At 49.5% G+C, this 24,911-nt stretch overlaps 2 protein-coding genes across 2 annotated transcripts; one reads left to right on the forward strand and one right to left on the reverse strand.

The window, feature by feature from the left end:
• Positions 1-861: 861 nt before the first annotated feature.
• CCT3 (chaperonin containing TCP1 subunit 3) lies at positions 862-14,983 on the reverse strand. The gene is made up of 14 exons (XM_019711151.3): positions 14,433-14,983; positions 12,546-12,607; positions 11,798-11,848; positions 11,644-11,706; positions 10,799-10,895; positions 8,086-8,203; positions 5,869-6,055; positions 5,059-5,208; positions 4,172-4,304; positions 3,907-3,988; positions 2,729-2,909; positions 1,917-2,162; positions 1,525-1,656; positions 862-1,180 (listed from the first exon to the last, which is right to left on the reverse strand). Exons 1-14 carry the CDS (start codon positions 14,461-14,463, stop codon positions 1,076-1,078), a joined length of 1,638 nt encoding a protein of 545 aa, XP_019566710.2. The 5' UTR covers positions 14,464-14,983; the 3' UTR covers positions 862-1,075.
• Positions 14,473-19,330, forward strand: TSACC (TSSK6 activating cochaperone). The gene is made up of 5 exons (XM_019711153.3): positions 14,473-14,484; positions 14,693-14,869; positions 15,724-15,790; positions 17,898-18,020; positions 19,098-19,330. Exons 1-5 carry the CDS (start codon positions 14,473-14,475, stop codon positions 19,268-19,270), a joined length of 552 nt encoding a protein of 183 aa, XP_019566712.2. The 3' UTR covers positions 19,271-19,330.
• Positions 19,331-24,911: the final 5,581 nt, after the last annotated feature.

The following is a 24,911-nucleotide window of genomic DNA, read 5'->3' on the forward strand; positions in this document are numbered from 1 at the left end:
GCCCTCAGAGAAGCTGGCTTCACACTGGGCAAAGCAGGATGCGAAGCACAGGCATGACCAGCACGGCCCGAGGCCCTCACGCCTTTTCCGCCTCACAGCTCGGTCCAGCCAGCACAGCCAGGCTGCCTGCCACTTACCAGCTCCGTGGCCGTAGGTCCCCAGCCCACGGGGGTGTGTGAGGGGAGCTAATGTACAGTGAGCAGAAGTGTCTATTACACAGTTAGCACCATGGGCTATTATTACTATTCGACCTAATATTCAACTTAACACTGAGCGCCATGATCAGGAGGAGCTCGAGGCCGACCCCGTGAATCACAGGACAGGACGGCCCATGAGCCCACAGGGCACTGAAGACATCAAAGGCACCCCGCCTAGCCTCCCACAGCCCAGGGCCACTCCTCAGGTTTTTCCTTGACGAAAACAAAGCGCAGAATGCGACCTGCCAGCAGGGAGGGAAGAGGCCCTCCTGTACCAGCAGCAGCCCTGACAACAGGCCGCCAAGCCAGGAGGCTGGAATCAGGCGATACAGGAAGGACTCGGAGCTACAGGACACGGGATGACAGCCACACGTCTGGGCGCAGCAGGGGCTGGGTGTTGGCTGCACACACACACAGACGGGGAACACCCCGGGTTTGGACAGGTTCCTCCTGTTCTGAGGTGAGTGCAAAGAGGTGCTGCTCGAAGCCTCCCAGTAAGTACCGTCCTGTGAACCCCAGCTCATCCCACCCAGCCGCTGCTCAGAAGGCTGACGCAGTGACCTCATTCCCAGCTCCCTTCCTCCCCAGCAAGGTGTCCTGCTTCCGCCCTCTTTGCCAGCAGGCAGAGATATGACCCAAGACTGAAAAACACATAACAACTGTCTCAAATGACTCAGATTTAATCATCGGAAGCAAACTAAATGGAAAGCTTACAATAGAGAAGAATTACATATCAGTGCCTTTTGCAAACCGAGCTGGGACAGGGGGCCTGGGGCTGCCCCGCCACCTGACCCCTTCCAAACAAAGACGCCCACAGTGTCCAGCAGTCTGGCGGGGAGGGGGTTGCTGGCTCTGGGCTGAGGCCACGGGCCCGCCCCTCACTCCTGGCCGGCGTCAGGAGCCCCGCCTTGCTGGCCCTGGTTGTTGCCCTTCTTTTTGTGGCCCGAGACGATGTCATCAATCCGCAGCAGCAGGACTGCCGTCTAGGAGGAAAACCACAGCCCCGATCGGTCAGCAGAGACGGGGACGACATTGTTTCCTCTTACACATCACCCCCTAGCTCCTCCCACGTAACTGCCATTTTATCAGAAAGCTGCCCTTCTGGAGTCTCAAATGGATTATAAAATGCAGACTCCCTACGCGAGGAGCGCAGCTGGTGCTGCTACCCTGCCCTGCTCGTTCCGGCTGGAGGTGAGGAGGGTGGGCTGCTCGGCAGGCCTCTGGGGGACACTCTGCCTTCTGTACCCACCCTTCAGGGAGGGACCGACCACTCGGGTCGCTGGGCGTCTGGAAACAGACCGCACAACAAGCGCCGGGCGGGCCTCACCTCCACTGCCGTCTTGTACGTCTGTAGCTTCACAGCCAGTGGCTCCCAGATGCCCAGCTCCTTCATATCCACCAAAGTGCCCGTCTCACCATTGACACCCCAGGTCTCACAGTTCTCCTGGGTGTGCTTGGCCTGTCATCGGAACAAGAGCGAGGCGTAAGTTAAAAGGGGAAATACTGGGAACAAGCAAGCTGGCAGGGAACGTTAGGTAAAAGCGAAACCAAAAATCCTGGCTTGGTAAGAAAGAGATAAGAGCAAATGACAATCAGAGCAAACAAGTCAAAAATTAGGAGAAGCGCTACCAAGGCACAAGCCTTAAAGGAGAACCCAGACAGACAGACGTGAACCGTCTCTTAGGCTGAACCCAAGGGGACAGCAGGGCAGGAACTCACCCGAAGGGAGGTAAGTAGGCGGATGGTGCTGGCCCCACAGTTCTGGATGAGGGTCCGAGGGATGACCTCCAGGGCCTGAGCAACAGCCCTGTACGGCCACTGCTCCACCCCAGTCATGGCCTTGGACTTTTCTGTCAAGGCGTGGGCCACCGCCATCTCACAGGCCCCGCCCCCCGGTACCAGCTGCGGGTCCAGGAGGACATTGCGGCACACTTGCATGGCGTCCTGCAGGTTGCGCTCCACTTCCTGGGGAAAGCAGACAGAGGGATGAGCCAGTGTGATGACCCGGGACAGAGCGGAGGCACAGGGGAGCTCCTGACTGCCAAGTGCAGCGAACCACCAAGGAGGGCAACTAAGAAAGGCCCGTGGAATCGATCCCTCCTGGGCCAGGCAGGTGCTATCACCTGGACAGGCACAGCACTACGACCGCAGCAGGGCTGGGCTGCGGCAGGACGTGTCACTCGTGGTCAGGCTTCTTACCAGCTGTGACTTTCGTAAGTTACTTAAACTCGCTGAGGAAAAAGTATTTATAACATCAACTTAAAAACTCCAGAGGCAGTGGCTGCTGGGGGCTGGGGAATGACGAGTCACTGTCCCATGGATACAGTGTCTCAGTTTTGCAAGGTGAGAAAGTTCCGGACATCTGCCGCACAATAGTGTAAACCTACTCAAAAAAGCAAGCAGGAGACGCAGACGTTTGGGGCTACGGATCAAAATAACGCTACATGGGCCACAGCGTAGCTTTAGGCCCGTTGGGAAACTCCAGAAAGCATGAGCTCGTCCCGTCAGCCCCACTTCCAAGGCCGACTCACCGAGAGAATCTCCTTGCTGGCCCCCCGGAGGAGAATGGTACAGGCCTTGGGGTCTTTGCACTCAGTGATGAATGTGAAGTACTCATCTCCGATTTTCTTTATTTCCAACAGGCCCGCTCCTGTCCCAACATCATCTTCTCGCAGTTCCTCAGGTCGGCTGACTATCCTGGCCCCACAGGCTCTATTGATTGGGGGGGGGGGGGGGGGGAGAACTGCATGATTTCAGATACTTTTATCCATCTCTCTAGTCTCTGGTGTCTGTGGCTGGGTAGAGGGCAAAAGTGGATTGCTAGAAACGCTGCTACATAACTCAAGAGGTCCTGGCTGCCTGGTGAAATAGATTTATAAACACATGACGTTTCGTTAAGTATGGCTTTATGAATAAAAGTGCACATACCTAAAACACCTACTATGACCAGATACAGTTCAATTCAAAGTATATTTGTGAATATTAAATGGACAAATGAGTTCCTATGCATATCTAATGTGTACATCCCACAATGGTCATTTCTAGATAGAATTCATCTTGTCCCACCCAGTTAGAGCTGAAGGCCAATCACAGGACTGTACTAAAGAAAATGCCAAGGCCAGCAAGGAAGAAGGTGACTGAGCACGTACGTCTAGTCGGACCCAATTTTAATGTAGGACTAATTTCTTACCCGCCACTCTTACCCCCACTCATGGGCACAGTCCACTCTGCATATACATACACACGTGCCCAAAGCCATTTCACAGCAAGCAGACAAATCAAACTGGATTAGATCTACATTATGTGACGTTGGGGTAGACTTACCTTTTTAAAAATATAAACTTGCATTCAAAGTGATTGGTACCCGAGCTGAAGTCATGAATGCAATCTAAAGCTGCACTAACGGCAGCTGTTCTGAGATGTTCCAGCTAAAAGCAGACTCCTCTGTAAGGCACCCCTACGCCAAGGCAGCGCTCGCAGATTTCCAAGCATGAGCTGGTCACTACTGGTTAGGAGCAGTACAGAGGGACGCGTGCAGGACGAGTGTTGGACTAGGGACAAGATTTCTGCAGACGGCAGACACTAAACCCAGGTTACTTCCACTGTAACTGCTTTGGCTGACTGTCTCCTCCCTCATCACCTCTCAGGTAACAACGCCATCGTGAAGCCCCGTGCGCAGGAAGAATCTTGGTGTCACCGGCCTACTCACCTCGCGATGCGATTATTGTCTGTCTTCCGGACTCTGCGGATGGCTGTGATGTTGGCTCGCATGAGGTAGTGCTGAGCTAAATCTGCAAACCCGAGAATGGAGGTGGCGGCTCAAAGCCAGGACTCCAGTCCGGACCCAATTCCTCCTCATGTCCTCAGCGCACACCCCCCGGCCCCCCTCTGTGCTGTGTCCCTGTGCCGACAGGCAAGGAAACAAAGCCCCCTCGCCCACCTCCACGGTGGGCTGGACAAGGAGCGGGCCCCACCTGAGATGCCCTTTTCTGTGATGACCACGTCGGGCTTCAGACGGATGATGTCTTCACAGAGCTGCTGGATGTACTCTTCTTCCATTTGGAGGATTCGGGTGAAGTCTTCCTCTCGCGTGATCTCAATGTCAGTCTGTGGTGAAGACAAGTCACTCTGAACAACCCTGGACTGGCGAAGCTCTTCAGGAACTCCTCCACCCCCCACGCAGCCCTCACCCGCGTCCCGAAAGCGTGAGAGAGAATAAGGTTAAAGCCATGACCCCACACCTCTGGAGGCCAATGGAGTTCTAGCAGTCACCCAGTTTAACTCCTCTGTTTCATTATAAAGCAACTGGAGTTCAAAATCACCAGGCAATTAGTGGAGTTGGGGCCTCAGTCTCTGGCCACTCGGCTCAGTGTCATGTCTAGCCTGTCAGTACGCACAGCAATTCTGGGTCTGACCTCTCCCACCAACCCACCGAGTCTTGTTCCCAATCCTTGTTTAATAAGCTCCCATCAGCTCGTTTTAACCAAGGGTGACGGAGCCCCGTGAGCCTCCTGCTCTCTGGAAATTCTCCTTTAGCCCTTCAAAGAGACATTAACCCCTCCTCTCTGTCTGAATGAGGCATTAGGAAAGGTGGCATGGGAGTGTGAAACGGGCGCCAAACACAGCTGGGTTCAAACCCTGACTCGGTCGGTACCAGCTGTGTTCCTCAAGCGATTAACCTAACTTCTCTGACCGTCAGACCCCTCCTCTGTGAAATGGACGTCACGATCAACAGTTGTAAAAGGTTGATGTAAGAATCAAGATCGCACGTCAAGGTCAGTAACCGACGGAGCAGACACGTGCGGCAACAAGCACACACAAGGCGCGGCCTCCCGTCAGCGCCAGCCGGCGGGGCCCTTACCTGGCTCTCCCCCTTCTTGTACTCCAGAGACGAGTCCAGCAGCACGATGCGCGGGTTCCTGATGTGGCGCCGCATCCGCGCGTGGGTCACGTCTTTGTTAATCATGACGCCACGTAAGACACACGAGTCTTCAATGATGCCCCCGGGGATCTGAGCAAAGACCCACTTCAATCCACAACCGGCAGGAGACAATTTCTCAGCTCCTTTCCCAGATGCTCATCCTTCCCAAAGGACCACTATTTCGGGTTTCTAAAGTATCTGCCTTTCATGAACCTCAAAAAACAAGTGCTGCTGCAATCACGTTTTCTCCCTCTACAAAGTACACCAATCTTGGGCCATGACACCTAATTTGAAGGTCAGCTGAGACTCCCAGTTCAGCAGCTGACAAAGGTTTAATAAAGGGGCTCAGATCTCTTCTACTTCCTGAAAGATCTTCCCACAGAATTTTAGGCATGGGCTCCATCTACTGGCCACAAGGTATTAATGCTGCTTTTTGACCTTAAATTAGCAAGGAGGTGGAGGAACTTTCTGGGGTTTATTAATAGTATTCCCTAGAACCCTTTTTATATCCTGACCAAACACACAGACACCAATAGCCTTTCCCTTGCCCCTGGAAGCCTTGTGTAGGGACAACAGTGACAGTAACAGAATTACTGCAGGAATAACCCCCTTCTCAAGCTTTTGCTTTCCAGGCAGCAAATATTCTTCTTTCTAGTTCTGACTACAAAGATACCTTGCTCTGATTTAAACCTATTTCCTCCACAAGTGGGATGATTCACGCAAGGAAACAATTTGTCCCCAAGTACTTACCTTTTCCACCCTTGCATATTTTTTGATGTCAATCTCCTTCCGGCCGTTCTCCTCAAACTGCACAGTTTTGACAGCGTCCAGGGCGATGCTGCAGGCCAGAGAGGACCACCGACTGATGGCTTTAGTGGTGATGGAGCTCTTGATTATGTTCAGCATCGTATCGCGGTTGTTGGTGTCGACAGGGGTACTGGAGAAAAGAAAAATGAGTGATATGCTCAGCGGGAGCTTGGACATTTAAGGAAGTCCCTTGTCTCTATCTCAGAGACTATCACGGCCCAACAGACAGAACCAGGGCAATCTTCCTTTGCAGGAAAGTGAGAGTGACATCAAAAAGTAATCTGGTCGGGGCAGCGGGTTAGCTCAGTTGGTCAGAGCGCAGTGCTCGTAACACCAACATTGCGGGTCCGATCCCCACATGGGCCACTGAGAGCTGCACCCTCCACAACTAGGTTGAAACAACTACTTGCCTTGGAGCTGATGGGTCCTAGAAAAACACACTTGAATAAATAAAAGTTAAAAAATGAAAAGAGCACAGACTTAAAAAAAAAAGGTAGTAATCTGGTCCATCCCTCTGCCTTTTGGCAAGATTACAGCTAACCCACCCCTGGGAGGTGTCTCAAATCCCCAGTAATGTGTTCCCAAGCCTGACAACCCTCCACACGTATACACACACCTGACGGTAAAATAATGTTCTTTACCTTCAGCTTCAACCAAATAAACACTCCAACTTGACAACTTGCTCAAGACACGTTTGGTCCTTGAGCCTTACCTACCAAATTCTGAGCTCCTCAATCATTAGCACCGGTCTGTACCGTCCTTGGACACCTGGTTCTACTCCTTCTGGCATCTTAAAACTACACGGTGCACCAGTGTGTACTGTTTTTATGTGTCAGTCTCCCCTAACAAAATGATAAATTTGTCCATGGTGAGACTATTGAGAACCATAAAATGAAATTACAAAAGTTCTTGGATGCCATCTTGTCCCCATTTTCATACTGCTGAACTCCCTCTGGTAACAGTGTAAAGCACATAATAAACCATCATTAAATATCGTTGAATTGCATTTTAGGGACGAAGCAACAACTCCAAAAGTACTATCTAAGCCATGCAGGCAGTTATTGCTCGATAAAAAGAAAAACTTTCTAGCAATTCAGCGCCTTACATTCAATAAATCCTACGGTTATCACGACCTTCGTACAGAGCCTACTTCATAGAGCTGATTTAAATCAAATACCTCACTCCCGAGAGTACCAGATACAGCCATTATCGTACACTGTTTATTAACAGCAGACAATACAACACAAAACTCACCAAATTACTACTTATGTATCCAATGCCCCAACCACATAAAAAGGTAGAACATTATAAGCTTTACTTTCTAGAGAAAAATTTTTAAAGAAAGTTGCGTGAAATCATGCATTTCGGCATTCCTTCCATTACCCTGTCAACGCTCAGCAAACAGACTAACAGCAAGTCCTTTGATTACTACATGGGATTCAAGCAGCACTTTCAGTCTCAGTCTTTCCGCTTCTAACCGCAAACTGCGGGCCACCGCCCCCCACAGCACTGTATCAGAATTAGAATCCCACGTGATGGCAGGGTATCTTAAGTCCTGAATTACGGCCATCCAAGTCCTTCCCTTGTCCTTCCCACTAGAATCTCAGCGCTTCTGGGCTGCCATAGGCTACCGTGTGCTGCTATGTGCTGCCATGAGCGGCTGGTGGCCTGCGTGAGTGGCCATCCAATGACCGTCGACCGACTGCCTCAGCCCGGGGAGCTCAAGGCTCATAATACCAGCATGGGCCAGGGAGCTGTGTCTTACACAACTAGACTGAGAAACAACCGCTTGAACCGGACTGGGGGGCAGAAGAAGAGAAAAACAATCTCAGCTCTTGAAAGGCAGGCCGATCTTACTCACTACACATTTCCCATGGCAGCGCCTAACATGAAACCAAGAAGACAGATGTAATCAAAGTGTTCTGAACAATTAAATCCAGCTCCTCTGTCTGCTTTGTATCCTTTGCCATTTTCTGAAGCTTTTACTTCCCTTCTCCTTCTCTTCCCTTACTCTCCCATTTCTCCTTCTCACAAAATGACGCAGGGTAAAACCACTGCGTGTGTGACGTGCCTGGTCTTCCTTCACCATCGAAGAACAGACCAGTCTTCCAGGCCCCCCATATCTGACAGTCGCCGCTCTGCCTTCCTGCCCCCCAGTACCTGATTTTCTTAAGGGTGCTGAGCATGTCATCCAAGGCCTTCCGGTAAGCACTGATCACGACTGTCGGGTGCATCTGCTGCTCCAGGAAGTGCTCCGCCACGGACAGCATCTCCCCCGCTGAAAGACAGCACACACCACAATGATGTCTTAGGAAGTACCTGGGTCTCAAGGCAACTTCATCACACTTCTAAAGATACTTTTCTTCCTAAAATAAAATCTCCTCAAACACAGGCCAGTTGGCTGTTTATACTATTCCCAATTTTATACTCTGTACAAGCCAATTCATAAAGAAAACATCCTCACTGCACGTATTTTAAATGATCAAAGATTGAACCTAGGGTTTACTTATTCTCTTGATCTAACTATTTACCAGTTTTCTATACAAAAGGAAAACATTTTTCCAAAGACTACAATAGAAAAACACGTAACAAAAAACAGGTGGTTGTTATATCTAATGTGTAGAAACTAACTCAAAAAGTCAAAAAAAAAACAACACCAAAAAACTGACTTATTATCTCAACAGCTAACATGCAAACTGCTGGTACTGAAAACAAACAAAACACACAAAACCTTCCACCTGGAAGAACACCCACAAAAATGTACATTAATTTACCCTCTGGTTGAGGGATTATTGGTAAAATGTCCCCTTCTTTTAAAATTTGTCTTTACTTTGTAATTCACACACACACACACACACACACACTAACACATATATAGATGCACACATGGAAACGACTGTTTCTAAACAAAAAAAACAAAAAAAAACACCCTGAAGTTTAACGAGAGAAATGTGATTTTTTGGTCACAGAAAGCCTTTTGCACAGATTGCTTGTACTACTTGACCACGAGCACTAATTTTAAAATTTACACATATGTGCCAAAGTTCACATGTATACTTTGACATGTGCCCAAATGTTTGAATTCAATACTTTATACCAACTCCTAACTGACCATCATGTATATTAAAAGAAAATCAAATAAAAAAGAGCTTGAATAAGTTAACTTAGGAAGGATGTGCCCAGTTAAAGAATAGTCAGAACAGGAACAGGGAAGAAAGGTGTCTAAGTGATAGTAGTTTTTTTCTTTTAAAAAAGAAACTTATACCGGAGACGCCCAGACTCATGGATACTTAACCTATCTAGTATCTCCAGGAGATTCAACTAAAACTACAGCTAGAAAATTTTACCTGATCTCTAAAGCTCATTTTCTACCAAAAAAAGTGAGAAAGCATATGAAGTGTTTCCTCCCTCTTTCATCCTCCAAGTTTTTTTTTCAAACTACAGAAATGGCCATATGTAATTCTCAATCCTCAAAAGAATTCAATCTAAAGAGGTGATTAGTTGGTGGTGACTCATGCGAATTTCCCACCCAACTCACCATTCTCAAAATGCAGCACAAGAGCATTCTAGAATGAAAATGTCACTTTAAAAAGTTCATGTAATAGGGCAGCCAGCTGGCTCTGTTGGTTAGAGCGCAGTGCTCATAACACCAAGGTCGCCAGTTCGAGTCCCACATGGGAGAGCTGCGCCCTCCACAACTAGACTGAAAACAACGACTTGACTTGGAGCTGATGGGTCCTGGAAAAACACTGTTCCCCAATAAAAACTATTTTTTTAAAAAATTCATATAATAATTTTATTGTAGAACTCTTATGTTTTAGGCACATTGGCCAACACTATAAATTGGCACCCTAAAATATGGTGGTTTTCTCATATCCTAACAACATGTTGTTGCAATCAGATTTTTAAAAGTGCATGTTTCGATTTTAGAAATTTCACCAACTTAAAATGCATACAACAAATAAAAGCAATATACCAAGTTTTCAGAAGTGACCCTTTATGATCCTATAGGAAGTGGAAAGATTAGTCATTAAAACTTGTGGTCCAGACTCATTCTCAAGCGTCCAAGTGTCACTCTGACTACTTGCTTAGTTATTTGTAACCCCACGTAGGTATCTGCACATATCGTGGTCAGACAAGTGCAGATGAAACATGTGAGTCGCCCAAGGAACACATTCCCAGCTGCGGCTAAACAAGACAACACTCGGCCTTGCTACAGCTCTCACTATAATCAAGGCTCCTTTATGTGGTACATTTAGTACCATGTTTTCACATTTTTGATCATCTTGTTGGTGAGTTCACTGTTTAAAATGGCCCCCAAGTGTAGCGCTAAAGTGTGGTCTAGTTTTCCTAAATGGAACAAGGCTGTGATGTGCCTTACAGAGAAAACATTAGATGAGCTTGTTTCAGGCACGAGTTGCAGTGCTACTGCCCATGAGCTCAGTATTAATGAACCAACATTGTTATTAGATAAAAATGTGTTTAAAACAAAACACACAAAATAAGGTATTTCTCAGTTGAAGAATGCGACCCGAGGCTCTCAGGAACCTACCCCATTATTTCCCCTAAGAGCGATGGTTTAGCATTTGCTAACTCAATTTGTGGTGACTTCATAGAATAAAACTTACTGAGACTAACGAAAATCAACTGTATTTTATTCAACCAGATTTACAGAGCTCCTTCTATACTACTGATGAATGTTTTATTCTCAGTTGGAGAGAACACACAGATAATTAGCAGCAAGTTATTTAATATCTGTGATTAGTGGATTGGTAACAATTTCCTTCTTAAAATATGACACGGACGTTATTTCTAGCAAAAATCTTCAAGTTTCAATCAAATTTTCTTTATTATCCCTCCATTCTCCTCTTACCAAGAATAATTACTGATGTGGTCCCATCTCCAACCTCTTCATCCTGTGTCCGGCTAATTTCAATCATGGACTTGGCTGCTGGATGCTGAACTTGAATCTGAAAAGAAACATGTAGCTTGCCACTAGAATCAACACTATTCAAAGCCCGCTTCACATTCCGCTTGGCCCTAACCTTAAGGTTCTCGCTTTCATACTTATTCCCTTTTCCCTTGTTTTACCACAGCTTGAAAGATTAAAAGTGGCCCCCAAAATATCTAAGTAAACCACCTTTCCAAGTCCCTTTCCTTTTGGGGAAAATGTATTAGGCCAACTGACCTATTACAGTTTTTCTGACAACAGAACAGTATCTTTTATTTACTGGGGGCACCACTGTGGTGGTTGAGTTGTGTCCTCCAAAAGGACATGCTGAAGTCCTACCCGCTGCAAACTACAAATGTGACTATATTTGGAAATAGGCTCACTGACGATGTAATCAAGTTAAGATGAGGTCATATGGAATGAGTGTAGGCCCCAACTCCAACCACTGGTGTCCTTATAGTAAGAGGCACAGGAGACTTCCACATGACAAATGAGAAGGAGACCGAGTTCACAAGCCAAGGAAGGCCAAGGATAAGGTCAGCCTTCAGAAGCTAGAAAGACCCTGCCATAGAGCCTTCAGGAGCACGGCTCTGCTGACACCTTGATTTCAGATTTGTAGCCTCCAGTCTAAAGAACACATTTCTGTTGTTTAAAGCTCCGTAGTGTGTGGTCATTTGTTCCAGCAGCCCTAAGAAACTAGTCATCATCAATACATCTTTCTGGATCCTTTATAAAGGTGTGAAATCATAACGAAAAGTCAGTCACACCTCTCGAAGAATGGCATTGCCATCATTGGTCATCACAATGCCTCCCATCGGGTCCAGAAGCATCTAGGACACAAGCAAAAGTTATATTTAAGTCTTCCAGGTACCAGAAAGGGAAACTCTGTAGTCGAAGGCTTTCAGTAAGAGAGGAGCCTACCTTCATCATGGACTTGGGTCCCAAACATGTTCGGATGATATCTGCAATGGTCTAGTGGAAAGAAAATATAAACACATGAGCACAAGTCAGAGGACAGGGTGAGTGTCTGTGTTAGGAAAGGGGCACGATGGACCCACAGAGCCGGTAGGCAAGCAACACCCCCACCCAGAGCAGGGTTGGTGAGCATCTTAGATGCTGCACGCTGTGTGGCTGCTTCTGTTCTGTTTTCCCTTTTGGGAATGCTTTCAGGGTGGAGGTAGAAAGAAATGACTTTTCACAAGAAAAAAGGGGACACGCTTCCCAGATCTTCAGTTTCCCAGCAGTCCAGATAAATGCATGTCCATGTCTTAGGATTTCTTCCATCACAGTAACCGCCACACCATGCTAAATCAGACCCAGTGAGGGCTTTTTATGCCAAAGATACTGGGTACTACCTGGGATCTACAGTGGGCACAAGGAATACAAGAGGGGATACACAATCCTTCCCCACAGGGAACTTAGTCTAGTAGACAGACACAAATAGGGTATTATTGTAAAATACACAGCGATGGCATTATGTCAGTATGAGAAGATGCTTAGGCCTAATGCACAGAGAAAGGGCTTCCTTCTCTCTACCACTATCAAGGAAATGACCTAAAAGAAGGGAAGTCAACCTTTCCTCTGCCTAACTGCAAACAGATACAGAAATACTAGGGAAGGCACCTGGAGGAAAACCACCACACTGTAAACAATTTCACGGATAGGCTACCTTGGCAGCATTGATGTTTCCAGATTGGACTTTTCTTCCAGATTCACGCTTTGTGTTCTGGCCTAAAATAGATAAGACAACAGTGTGGGATTGTCCCATTATATATAAACTATTTACTCCCCGCCTTCTGAAAATAGAAACAAATATACAGGTTCCATAGGTGTATACACAGATCAAAGCTTATCAAGTTGTACACTTTAAATACGTGCAGCTTATGGTATGATTACACCTCAAAAAAGTGTTAGAAACGACCCATGATGCTTCCACTTTGGAATCTTGGTCATCACTTTCCCTCTAACCAAACACCCATGTATTTACAGCTGGATTCATAATCTGAGATTCACGAGTGGGCCTCTGTGGCAAAGCGAAAATCCCTGAGATTATATGAGAAAATGGGGGTTTCGTCTGGGAAAAGGATCTATAGCCTCTCATCGGAGTCTCAAAAGGCCGGTGACCCTAAAAGAAGCACAAATCACTGCTTTATGTAAAAGGGAGTCTAGGGTTCATCTTTCCCTATTTGGAGAGGGAGAATCATTCTCTCGATAGACCGGGCATAATTACTGAGAGAGCCCCCACAGCGTGCTGTGGGATGAGAACACACTCTTCAAGTGTGTCCCCGTTTGCAAGCTAGTCCCTCCAGGCTTGGCTGTAGTAAGATTGCCTCAGTCACCCACGTACCATCAGTAAGAGCTGTTACCTATTCTAACAGGGAGCCCAGTGGGTTTTCGCCACGAAGGCCAGGGATGAATGCACCCCTCACCCCAGGGTCCCCTCAGTGCAGACAAGCCCGTGGTCCATAACCAAACCGACACACGCTTATTTCCTTCCTCTCTCCAAATTATACATTTTCCTGCCAACAATTTAAATCTGAAAAATGTCCAATCCCGTCTCATCACATCTAAACATTCACAATTCTCACGCTTTAGATGCCTATTTCAGGCCCTGGTGAGTAAAACCCTGCATGAACCTTTCTGACGGCTTCATCCCAAGAACAGGCATTTTTCTGGTTAAGTGATTTTTCCCCCCCTAACAATAGTTATTTCCTAGGCGTACAGGAAATGGTTCAAATCTCCGAACGGCCTTCTGTAGACAGAAGATACTATGCCTAGTTGGGGTATTAGGTGGTCTTGCAGATGCCACACAGAAGCGACACACAGGATGGAAACAAACCAGGGAAGACGATGGGCGAGGTGCTCGTCAGTCAGAAAGAAACGTGGGATGTTTTGAAGGGTAAAGAGAACCCGTTAAGAAATTTGGGAAAACTCAAGTCGGTTCGTGGGAAGGATTACAACGCAGGGGACGCGGAGGGAACAATTACATCTCAGACAGACAGACAGACCAGTGAGGGAAGCGGAGTGACTTCGGGAACAGGGACGGGCTGCTGGGCGGAAATTCAAGGGAAAAGTGACAAGGACACCCCTCGCTGTCTGCCAGCCCCTCTTTTCAGCTGTTCCCCTACGTATCTCGTTTGATCCTCACGGTTCTACGGGGATCTACTGTGAACCCCAACAAGACAGATGGAAACACCTAAGCAATTCGGCCGAGGACAACCGCTACTACGCGACTGACCAAGCTTACGAAGCTGGGCCAAACCAAAAACCACTATCCATTCACCTCCACGCCGAAAACCACGCAGGGGGCGAACGCAAGGCCGACTGGGCAGGGGCTCCCGGGGTGGGCAGCCGTGAGGACAGGTCAGTTTGCCTTAGTGAAGGCAGCGGAATGGGCTACGGGGTGGCAGGAGAGCGGGAGAAAGGGCTTCCCAAACGAGGATGACTGGAGGCTCAGGGGCCGGACCATGGCGGGACTGGGCTGGGGCCACCCTGAAAAGTGCAGCCCGACGGGGAGCGAAACGGGGGTCCCTCCATCGGCTTCCCCACAACTCACTGAGCACGAGCACGGGACGATGGCCCATCATGGCGGCGCGATGCGGAGCCCGGTACCCAGAGCTGGGGGAACCGGCAGAAGCTTCTGGAGAGAGAACCTGAGAGAAGCCCAGAAAACGCTGCCTCCTCAGGGCTTACACCTAAACCCGCTATCTTCCGGGTCGCCGCCAATCAGCGCGCCCACCTCTCTGACCGGCACAAAAATAAGCCAATTGGTACTCCTAGCCCCGCCCCCTACGCAAGAACGGCAGGGCAAGCTAGATAGAGAGAGCACGAGGATGGAAACGGCGCTTGCGCAATAGGGTGGCCGCTCCCGGCCGCGTGCGGCGCGAGCTTCGGCGCAAGCGCAAAGGCTCGGGCAGTTGGCCGGCACGTCGCTGCGCGTGTTTCAGCCAGCAGGGTGGACGCTGGGGTTGTGGCTTTCAGTTAACACCGCAGGTGATGGCATTAGACTGGCTTGCACCTCAGCTCCTCTCAGGCCGCGAAGGTCAAGAAAGGGGGGACAGTTCCCGTCACTCTTTCGATGCAGCCTTGGCTACGGGGAGGAAAAGAAGGGCGGGACTTCAACCGGCAGTTAAGGGAAGACCTGGCGGGGTGGCTGCGGGGTGACATGGGAGTTGTAGTCCTGTCGGGCACGCTGGGAGTTGTGGTTTATTTCCTCTGGACGCGTTGCTGTGCGGGAACCTCACCATTCTTAGGCAAATGCTTTCTGCCGACCGAGGCTGTGAGCGGCGCCGGAGGGTGATGGCTTCCTTCCCCCACCCACCCCCGCAACCTCCCCCCGTTATTCTCTCCAAAACATTTTCTCAAGGGCTCCACGTAGGGCTTTGAGATTTTTTCTCCACGCCCGTTGCCTCCCCTGCCCTCATGACATCCACTCAACTGCTAGTCCATTAGAGATGACTGAGCCAGAGCTTTTCAATGACCTTAACAGGAAAGGAAAAGGGCTGACACGGAAATTAAACGTGGAGAGAACACAGAGAGTAATTGCCCGTTCGTAGGAGACTCTTAAGGTTTGGGTTTGGTTGCATTACTATTTTGTCCAGAAAAAAAAAAAGGAAGCAATAATAATGGAAACATCTGGATTCCAAACTAGTGCAGGGACCACGAGAGAACAAACAATCCGTGAAGAGTCACTTAACATTTGGCCATAAAATAGAAGAGTACCCCCTTTCCCACTTTTTCCTCCCCAAATTGGAACAGCCTGAGATCTGCTGGAGAGAACTTAGAAAATTGTCAACAGTAAAATAATAGCATGGTTGTTGATCACGTGACCCTATGTTTCTTTCCAGGCATCTGGAAACACATCTGTTGGTGCTCAGATGGAGCACCGGACAGGTCATCCTGCTAACAAGAAAGGTGTGTGCCGGAGGCTCCCCTGCCCTTAAAAGCCAGGCCTTAATTGCTCCACATTTGGGAAAATGATTCTAGTTGTATATGTTTTTTCCTGTTACTAGGCTAATTGGGAAGTATTTGTCTTTGTTCTGCATCCCACGTAACGGGAACATTGCTGTATTCCCAGTGCCTAGAACGGGACCTGTTAAATTATCGATGCTCAATAATTAAGTGTTGAATGAATATAATATTCTTCCTTTGTATCTCCTCTTAATACTTACAAGACTTTGTGTACAGGGGTCGCAGGAGACATAGTGACGACTAGAGTGAACAGATAACTCAGGTTGAGCAGGGCAGCCCCACTGGTGGCCAGGGACGTGCCCAAGGCCGTCTGTCTAGCCACTTAACTGCAGGTGGAGCAGAGTACTTGATTTGAGAGTCCTGCTATGTCATACCTTGGACATCAGTGAACTAGCTCTTTCCACAGAGCGTATGGTGCAGTGGTAAAGAGCATGACTCTGGAATTGACAGGCCTGGATTTAATTCCAGCACTGCCACAAGTTAATTGTGGAATCTGGAGTGAATTTCCTAACTTCAGTTTCCTCAAATAAAATATGGCTAAAGCTACCGACTTACTAAGGTCATTGTGACAAATATATGAGATAAGGTGTGGAAAGCACCTTTTGTCATTGTTTTTATTGTTATTCTGTCCTACCTCCTTTTGCTTCTCCCCAGCCTCATCCTTTGTTGTTGTCTAATCAGAAATCCAGAGGCTGCTGCAGTTGGGTGGGAGGCTGAGATAGTCACAGAACAGGAAGAGCTGCAAAAACCAGGGCCCCTGGCACTGGAACGGGGGTGCAGTGCCTGAGGGTCTCTGTCTGTCTGTCCATCTCCCTCCTGGTTTCTCATCTCTTACTTGTACCTGCGTCCCTGACATGATGGCCAAATTCCGTAGCTTTCATTGGCCCCAGCTTTACATCTCCGCAGCACCTCAGAAGCAAGCAAGCTTCTCTGACACAGAGTCCAGATGTCACCCCAGAGAATGACTCGGGCCCAGCTTGCCTCCCATGCCTGCCCCTTGGATCAATCACAGTTGCCAAGGAGGACAGGATACCACGATTGGGTCACATGCCTTATTCTGTTGGGGAAAGGGGCCTGATACAGTCCCACCAGTGTGGCCTGGAATCCGGGGACAGAATAGTTTCCTAAGGAAGGGTTGCTCAGTGGACAAAAAGAGCATACGTCTTCTAATAGGATTCATCATCTTCTTCCGACAAATCAATTTTTCCTTCTAACTTAACTATTTTTGCCAAAGGTTATCTATTTTCCCATTTGAGAACTTCTTCCAATGTCCAACCCATTTGAATACCTATAGATTAATTCAAATTCAATTTTAGTCATACTTTCTAATCCTAAACGGTTCAAAGCCTTTCCACTGCATTCAAGCAAAAGCCTAAAATATCTGATTCGCTATTGCAGTGGGTCTGGCATGGCCCATCCCACCTTCCTTACCCCTAGCTCTGGCCAGTTTCCCAGGGCTCGTCAGTCCGGCGATATTCTTCCTTCCCTTTGCTCTTGCAATCCTTTTCTCTCCCACTTGAAATACCTTTTCCACTCATCAGAAGTTTCCTGTTTCCAAGGTCCAATAAATACCCTCCTCCTGCCTGGAGACCTCTGTGTTGTACTGTTGATCTCTTCCCCCTTTTCAAAAGCACTCATTTTCACATTTACTCACATACTGGGTACAACTAAAAGATGAAAGGCCTTACTTCCACCCTGGACTGTCAGACTCATTGTGTTTATGTCACCATCTCCTCAGCATCGGGGTTGTGTCGCTCCCCAGATACTAAGCACCTAGGAAACTGTGTATGTCGTACACTGGTGAATGTGGAGCACAGGTAGTAAGAATTTGTAAAAGGGAAGCTGGTGAGATTGTAGCTTATCCCACCTCTGCTCGGTTGCCCTTAGCCCCACTTTGGTCTCGCTGTTGTGTGTCTTATGGAACTTTCCTTGAAGCGACTCAGGGCAGAGCCTCAGCCCCCGCGTGGATAGACCAGCTGCAGGCATCTAACTGGAAAGGCCATGCCTTGCTGGGATGAGCTCTGAGTAATTGCCTCTGATTTTGTTCCAGCCCAAGAGGAAGGTGATGCTCTGCCTCTTTGTCGCGCCAAACCCTCCCCCAGCTTTATTAATCTCCAAGCCAGTGCCCCACCAGCTACTTTCCTGAACATCCAGGCGACCAAGCTGCACTCAGGTAAGGGTGCAGGGAGGGTTTCCCAGGTGGACTCAGCCGGGTGGGGCCAAGCATAGAGGAGGTGGCCTGAGCTGTCTCCCACTGGCCTGGAGCCAGCTTGGAGTCCGGGCACCTCTAGGTGTTTCATTGGGAGCTTACTGATTACTCGGTTCTACGGATTTCTTCCTGACTCTACTAATTGTGCTGTTTCCTGGTTAGCACCGTGACTAGACTAGGCAGGACTGAAATGAAAATTCTACTGCTTGCTAGTAATGTTAAACGGTGGCCAGGGAAGGAAACAGTAACTATTAGCGCAGTTTCTTTGAATGTCTATTATTCTTCCCCCCATGGTGATATCAGTGGGTACTTAGCATACCCATGGGCAGCCTAACAGGGCACTACACAGTCATGACCCCTATTTTTGAGGACCTCCGAGTTTAAGGACCTCAGAAGTCAAGACCAATAAATACACAAACCGTAGGTAATGTAACTACCAAGATGAATAAAGAGCTAGCTGCCTTTAATGTAGCTGAAAACATTAGGGGGGAAATGTGCTGATGCAGCAAGGTTGGTTGAGGTTAGACAGCAGGCAGAGCTTCAGGTCACTGCTAATGAGACACTATGTCAGGTGGGAGGAGAAGGCTGAGCACCCCAAGCTCGTGAAAGGGAAGGTAGGCCCCATTCCCAGCCCATTTCATCCACTCATCAAGGGTTTGTTGACAACTTACCTGCCAGGCACTCACCCAGGTGCTAGGGACACAGCAGTGAACAAATGAGACAAACTCCCTGCCTTCCTGGAGCTTACGTTCCAGAAAGGGGGCTTAGACAACTATTAAATAAGTAATTACAAAATAGGACACATGACCATTAATACTGTGGGGACAATACGTGCAGCAAGGGAGAAAGGTAAGAAATTCCAGCGACTGGTTTCCAGTTAAAATCAGGTGGCCAGGCAGGCCTCACTGAAAAGGAGCCGGCTGAGCAAAGGTGTCTGGGTTGAGCTGCGCCTGGAAAGGTTAGAGGCGCCATCTTGGAGCCCCGCCCGCAGTCACAAGTCTCTCTCTTGTCCCCTTTGGTCCTGCACTGCGCTTCCTGCAGGAGCTGACCACAAGCCTAAGGAATGCCTAGGACTCCTGGAATGTATGTACACCAATCTCCTGCTCCAGACCCAGCTGGCCCAGAAACAGATGACTATTCTGGAACATTTACAAGCATCCATAACACGACTGGCTCCTGGGAGGGAAAGCAAGGACTCTTCACTCCCAGCCTGAGCTCGTGGTCTGTGTGCATCAGCTGCCCCAGTTCAGTGAATGAATTATGAAACAAAGTTATTGCGTGTGTACTTTCCCACATTCTTATCTTATATCCCACGTGGTTGCTTAGGTCACAAGTTCACAGTAAGTGCAGAGCTCTGTACAAGGTATCTAGAGATCCACGTTACAGAAGAGAAGTTTGGGGGGATTTGCTGTCTGATAAGGCGGACGACACAGAATTCATTGCAAAATTTAGTGGTACTCTATGGCAGTACATTGAGGGGGACAGTAATGGGGAGGGTGAGAGATAGAGGTTACTAGGGTACATCTGGACCAATCTTGGAATCTTGCTGGAGGAAGTGGCTTTCTGATGCCACTTCATGAAGGGGCAGGATTGTGTGGCATGGACAGATGAAGTAAGGTAGCTTCATGTCAGTTGGGAAGCTTGGACAAAGACCGAGAGATAGGAGAATAAGTCATCAGAAATTAGGAGAAGAGGTTTGCCACCCCCCTCACCCCCCAGAATAGGGTACAGTGCACAGCAGCTGACAACAGAGGAGGCAGCTTTCTCCAGGAACTATTCTGATGGCAACCCTTAGAAACTCTGTATCTGAAGCCCTGGAGAGCCACAGGAAGCGTCACATCATGCCGAGGCACACAGAAGATAGTGGAAACACCATGGGCAACGCATTTTGGGTGGAGGGAGAATGGAAGTTGAGCGACCTGTATAAGTTAATAGTAATCTGATGTGAATCCACCATGGTCTGGATTAAGGATTTGGAAATGAAGATGTGCAGTGGGTAAATCTGAGCTATATTGCAGAGAAGGACCAGTTTTGAGCCTGGAACACCAAGAGAGAAGCACAAGCATCTGGAAATTTCCAACTGGGAAGTCAGTTTAGCTTTAGTGAGGAGCCAAGTCTAGCCGCAAGTTTTTCAGTATTTGAGAGGAGCACAGCTGACGGTGGCTTAGCCATTGGAGCCACATTAGGTCACCGCTTTCTCTTACACATTGGCTTGGACCAAGGTGGCAGCCATGGAGGTGGTGACAAGTGTTGGGGATCTGAATATATTTTGAAGGCATGGCTCTCAGGATTCGGTGATGGATGGATGTGATGTGTGAAAGAAAGGGACGTCAAGGATCTGATTTTTTACTTGAACATCTGCCATGATAAGAGTCTTCACTTATGAGACGGAGAAGCCTGGGGGAGGGAGCGGTAGGGGTGGGATACAGAAGCTCGGCTTAGACTGTTAGGTTTGCGATGCCCATTAGTTATTTAAGTGGAAATGTCCACCGGGCAGTTACATACATGACTTGAAGTCAGTGGGGAGGTCTGGGGAGCAGACAAGATGGCCATCTTCTCACGGTGTCCTCACGTGGCAGAGAGAGACAGGAAGCTCTCTGGTGTCTCTTCTTACAAGGGCACTTATCCCACATGAAGGCCCCACCTTCATCACCTCGTCTCACCCTCATCACCTCCCAAAGGCCGTCTCCAAATGCCATCCCACTGGGGCTGGAGGCTTCAACACACAGTTCCGTCCATCACAAGGAAAGGACATCTGTCCTTTCTCTCTTATCCCAGGCCCAGCCCTTCAGTGAACCCTGTCGGTTCTCCCTTCCAAGTCCTGCCAGGAACTGACTGCTTCCTGCTTTCTCCACGGTCACCCACCACCACTCTTGCCTGGATTGTCCCAGCGGCCCCTCCGCTGGCCGCCTGCTTCCACTTAGCCCTGGGTCCCTGCTCCCCAGGCAGCCGGAGAAATCCTTTGAAATAATTACTCAGACAGCATTACCCATCTTGACCCCTTACTGGCTCCCACAATCCTTCCGGTAAAGCCCCAACTCGCTCCCAGGGCCTTGAGCCCTGCACGTGCTCAGCTCACTCTGGCCAGACGGCCCTCCCGGTCCATGCCTGTCTTCTCGGGGTTGAAAGCAGGGCCTGCTTGACCTTGCAACGCATGGTTCAATAAGTAACTATGAAATGAAGAGCTGAACGGGTGGGCGGGCGCGTGCTGAACCACACTGAGCTCTCACGTGTCCCGTGTCTCAGGGCCTGGCATGGCCGCCGGAGGGCGACCTGGAGCCGACAGGCCATGTCCCCAGACACGCACTAGAGGGAGCCCAGTCCTGTCCCTTTCTGCATCCTGAGCTGCTCAGAGCCTAAGGACCCACATCACCACCTTTCCTCCGGCCCCTCCCACCCTGCCGTGCCGGGTCCCTTCCCAGGTCCTGGGCAGAGGACATGTGCTTCCATCCTTCACAAACACTGTCCTCAGTCAGATGTGAAGGACATTTCTGCTCGGCGGCTCCCTTTCCGGAGAAAACAGGTGTTCATCAAAAAGTGTCCCTTGTGGGGCTGCCGGGTGGCTCAGCTGGTTAGAGCGTGAGCTCTTAACAACAAGGTTGCCAGTTCAATTCCCACATGGGATGGTGGGCTGCGCCCCCTGCAACTAAGATTGAAAACTGCGACTGACTGGACTTGGAGCTGAGCTGCATCCTCCACAACTAGACTGAAGGACAATGACTTGGAGCTGATGGGCCCTGGAGAAACACACTGTTCCCCAATATTCCCCAATTTAAAAAAAAGTGTCCCTTGTGTTTCACGGGGCAGGGAGGGAGCCAGGGCCAATCCTATGATGCCTGCACAACAGCTCCTGGCAGAGGGAGAGGCAGAAGGACATGGGGCAGCCATCTGTCTGTCCAGGGCTCAGTGGCGGAATCCTTGAGACAACTGGAGAAGAGACGGCAGGTGGGCAGGTGGCTTCTTGGGCCCCTCTCCCTGTGACTGCAGCCACCTCCATGTGACCCAGTCCTAGAAGCAAGCCCACACCTTGGATCCCCTCCTGGCCTTTTCTCAGAAGGGGCCCCACGCGGGCTCTTGAGAGCTAACCGAACACACTTCTTTATTTTCCAAAGCTAAGGACTGAGGGCCAGTTGTCCCATTCCCAGCAGTTAACAAAGTTCCCCAAAGGCTGGTAACAGGAAGAATGGAAGGGAAAGAACGCAATGGCCACAGCATTTATTACAAGGCTCCTTCTTAGTAGCAGGAATAACCGTGACCGTCCTGCACGCCACGGGCTGTGTGGACGTGAACCCTCGCGGGGCCTGTGGGAGAGGCACTGCTACCATGTCCGTGTGGCAGACGAGGAAACTGAAGTTCAAGGCACCAGAAGGATTTCCCCTCAGGTCGGATAAATCTCTCAGCTTTTACAAAATTGCTCTTGGACAGCTGGGACTCTGACCTATCACCCATTCCTTTTGAGAGCACCCTCTTACCTTCTGCACTTGGCTGTTGCAAAACTTTTCCTGGTCAGGAATTGACCACACACCCCGAAAGGACGGGCAAGAGTTGTACCACGGAAGCAGGGCGCCATCAGGCCTCAGGAACTGAGACCACGTCTCACCCAGCTCTGTTCCACGTGGTGGTGACAGATGGCGCACTGAGGACAGCCCCCCAGAATCCAGCACGGCACCTGGCATGGAAAAGGAGTGCAAACAGAACGTGGTAAGTGAATGATAAAAACGTTGGTTTGAGGTCACTGCCTCCTGACAAACTCTTTTTCAAGGTACTGGCTTTTTTTTTTTTTTTTAACATAGGTAATCTGATTCCCACAAATTTTTACGTGGAGTCTAATATGGTGAGCCCTTGGGGGAAGAAAAGCCATATTTAATTTTCACCAGGCCAAATAAACACAATATTTTGCACCGTGCTGCAGTGGCTGTGGTTTTTAGGAGAAACTGAGGTCTGGGGTTTATCCACTGCCACAAAATGGGCACGGAGGAACTCTCTAACACAGTCTCTTTTCTATTTTCACACCAGAGTGTCAGACGAAAAGGAATCCCCTCCTCCATGCCAGTTGTGAAATTAGGCCAGGTCTCAATGCCGGCACCACTTCTTCTGAGAAGCCTTCACTGACCACCTCCATCGCGGGGTGCAACCCCACAGGACCGGTCTCCCCCATGTGGCCCTCTGCCTATTCATTTACGTTCCCCCAGAGCGTGCCCCCGCCCAGGGCTGGGGCTTTACCTTGTGCCCCTGGGTGTCCAGCACACGCCACAGTGCCTGGCACACAGGAGGTGCTCAATATATATTTGTTGAATGGAGGAAGGCTCTGCCTTTCCCAATCTCCTCTATTCAAGAGTTGCTATATCACTGGGGCTGCTGGCCTGATGACCCTTCTGAGTGTGCTATCCTAAGCCCCTGGCCCCTGCTGCCCAACTCCTCCAGCCGATAACGGGAGGACGCACTGAGACTGTGTCTGTCCCCCTCCATCCGTCTGTCCTCAGAGGCAGGCGTCCACAGTGTGTTCCAGTCGGCCACCCATTTGTCCTGTCTGCTCAGCCAATTAGAAGAGTAACAATTATCACATCCGTTGAAAGCGTGTGAAAATGCTAGCACTCGCCATCAATTATCTGCCATAGCTGTAACAATCCCACAAAGGGAATAGCATTCCTCCTCTGGATGAGGAAACAGACTCAAAGAGGGCTCAGTGACGTGCCAAGGTTATCCAGTAGAAATGCGGAATGAATGAGTGAATGACGAATGTCTCAATGACTCGGATGCTTCGCTACTTCTCTTTTTGTTCCCCATAAAACTGGAGATGGCTCAGTGGACCCAAAGGAGCCAAGTGGCTTGGGGGATTCCTGAGCCCAGAGAGCAGGGAGTAGTGGGGAGGTGACCCTGATAAAGAGCAGCACCAAGCAACCCCAGGTTACTCAGTAACCCGAGCCCTGGTTCCCATGCACGGCCTGGCCAGGCTGGGCCAGGGCAGGCAGCAGACACCGGTTCCCTTGGCCACCCTTCAGGTGCTCTGCTGGTCACAGCTGGAAACTGGAGATGGAAGGTCAAAGACTGGACAGACCCCAGGCTAGGCAGGATGGGAGCTGGTGACAGAGTCAGGGGCCCCTAAGAAGAGATCGGGGCAGGGGGAGAGGGAGGAGTGGGAGATGAGGCCCCCAATTCCATGAGAGCTTTCAGGGCCAGAGGAGGCGGGAGGGAGAGCCTAGGACCTGCCATCACGAGCTCATCCAAAAGAACACTATGAGCTGAGCCTCTCCATGCGGGTGGTGGGCCAGAGAGCCCTCAGAGCGGGAAGGTGGGCCAGGGGGCCTTCAAACATGGAGGACTGTCAGGGTCTGGCTCTCTGCTGGCCTCAGAGCAATACCAGCTGGTATCCGCTAGTTGTTAAAATATCAACATCCTCCAATACAGGTTGGTAAAGATCTGTGGCCCAAAGGTCTCCAAGTGTCCCCTCAGAGGCTGGCCCAGCTATCCTGGCCCTTTCAGGGGCTCCCTCTAGACCTCACCACTATCCAGCAAATAAAGGGTTAACGCTGGCCAGGACTGGGGACCTCCAGGACCCAGGCCTCTTACAAGTGAGGGTGAGAACCTCAGGTCACTGCTCCAGGACCTGGCCCAGGATTAGCACTAAACGACTAGTTGTTGACTGAATGGATGAGCCACAGAGGAGAGGGAAAATCAGAGAGCCCAAGGAAGTTAGAGAGACTAAGAGAGTCAACAGGTAAGATAGAGGTGGAAGAGGCTGGGATCAGGGAGGGGGGCCCCCAGAAGAGGCTGCCAAGGCCCAGCCGCCTGGCCCTTGCTCTCCATGGTCCTGTAGCTCTTGAGGGCGCTTTGCCTCAGCGGGCCTGTCCAGAG

Source organism: Rhinolophus sinicus, chromosome 7, assembly GCF_057876585.1.
Source record: "Rhinolophus sinicus isolate RSI-liver-muscle chromosome 7, RSI-T2T, whole genome shotgun sequence".
Lineage (NCBI taxonomy): Eukaryota > Metazoa > Chordata > Mammalia > Chiroptera > Rhinolophidae > Rhinolophus > Rhinolophus sinicus.

Excerpts from the sequence above, each read along its gene's own strand:
- TSACC (XM_019711153.3), top strand. Across the intron at positions 14,870-15,723 it reads GCTTTCAGTTAACACCGCAG|GCATCTGGAAACACATCTGT; the intron begins GTGATGGCATTA and ends GTTTCTTTCCAG. Across the intron at positions 18,021-19,097 it reads GGCGACCAAGCTGCACTCAG|GAGCTGACCACAAGCCTAAG; the intron begins GTAAGGGTGCAG and ends CGCTTCCTGCAG.
- CCT3 (XM_019711151.3), bottom strand. The coding sequence starts at position 14,463 with ATGATGGGCCATCGTCCCGTGCTCGTGCTCA. Across the intron at positions 6,056-8,085 it reads AGCACCCTTAAGAAAATCAG|TACCCCTGTCGACACCAACA; the intron begins GTACTGGGGGGC and ends TCTTTTCTCCAG. Across the intron at positions 1,181-1,524 it reads CGTACAAGACGGCAGTGGAG|ACGGCAGTCCTGCTGCTGCG; the intron begins GTGAGGCCCGCC and ends TTTTCCTCCTAG.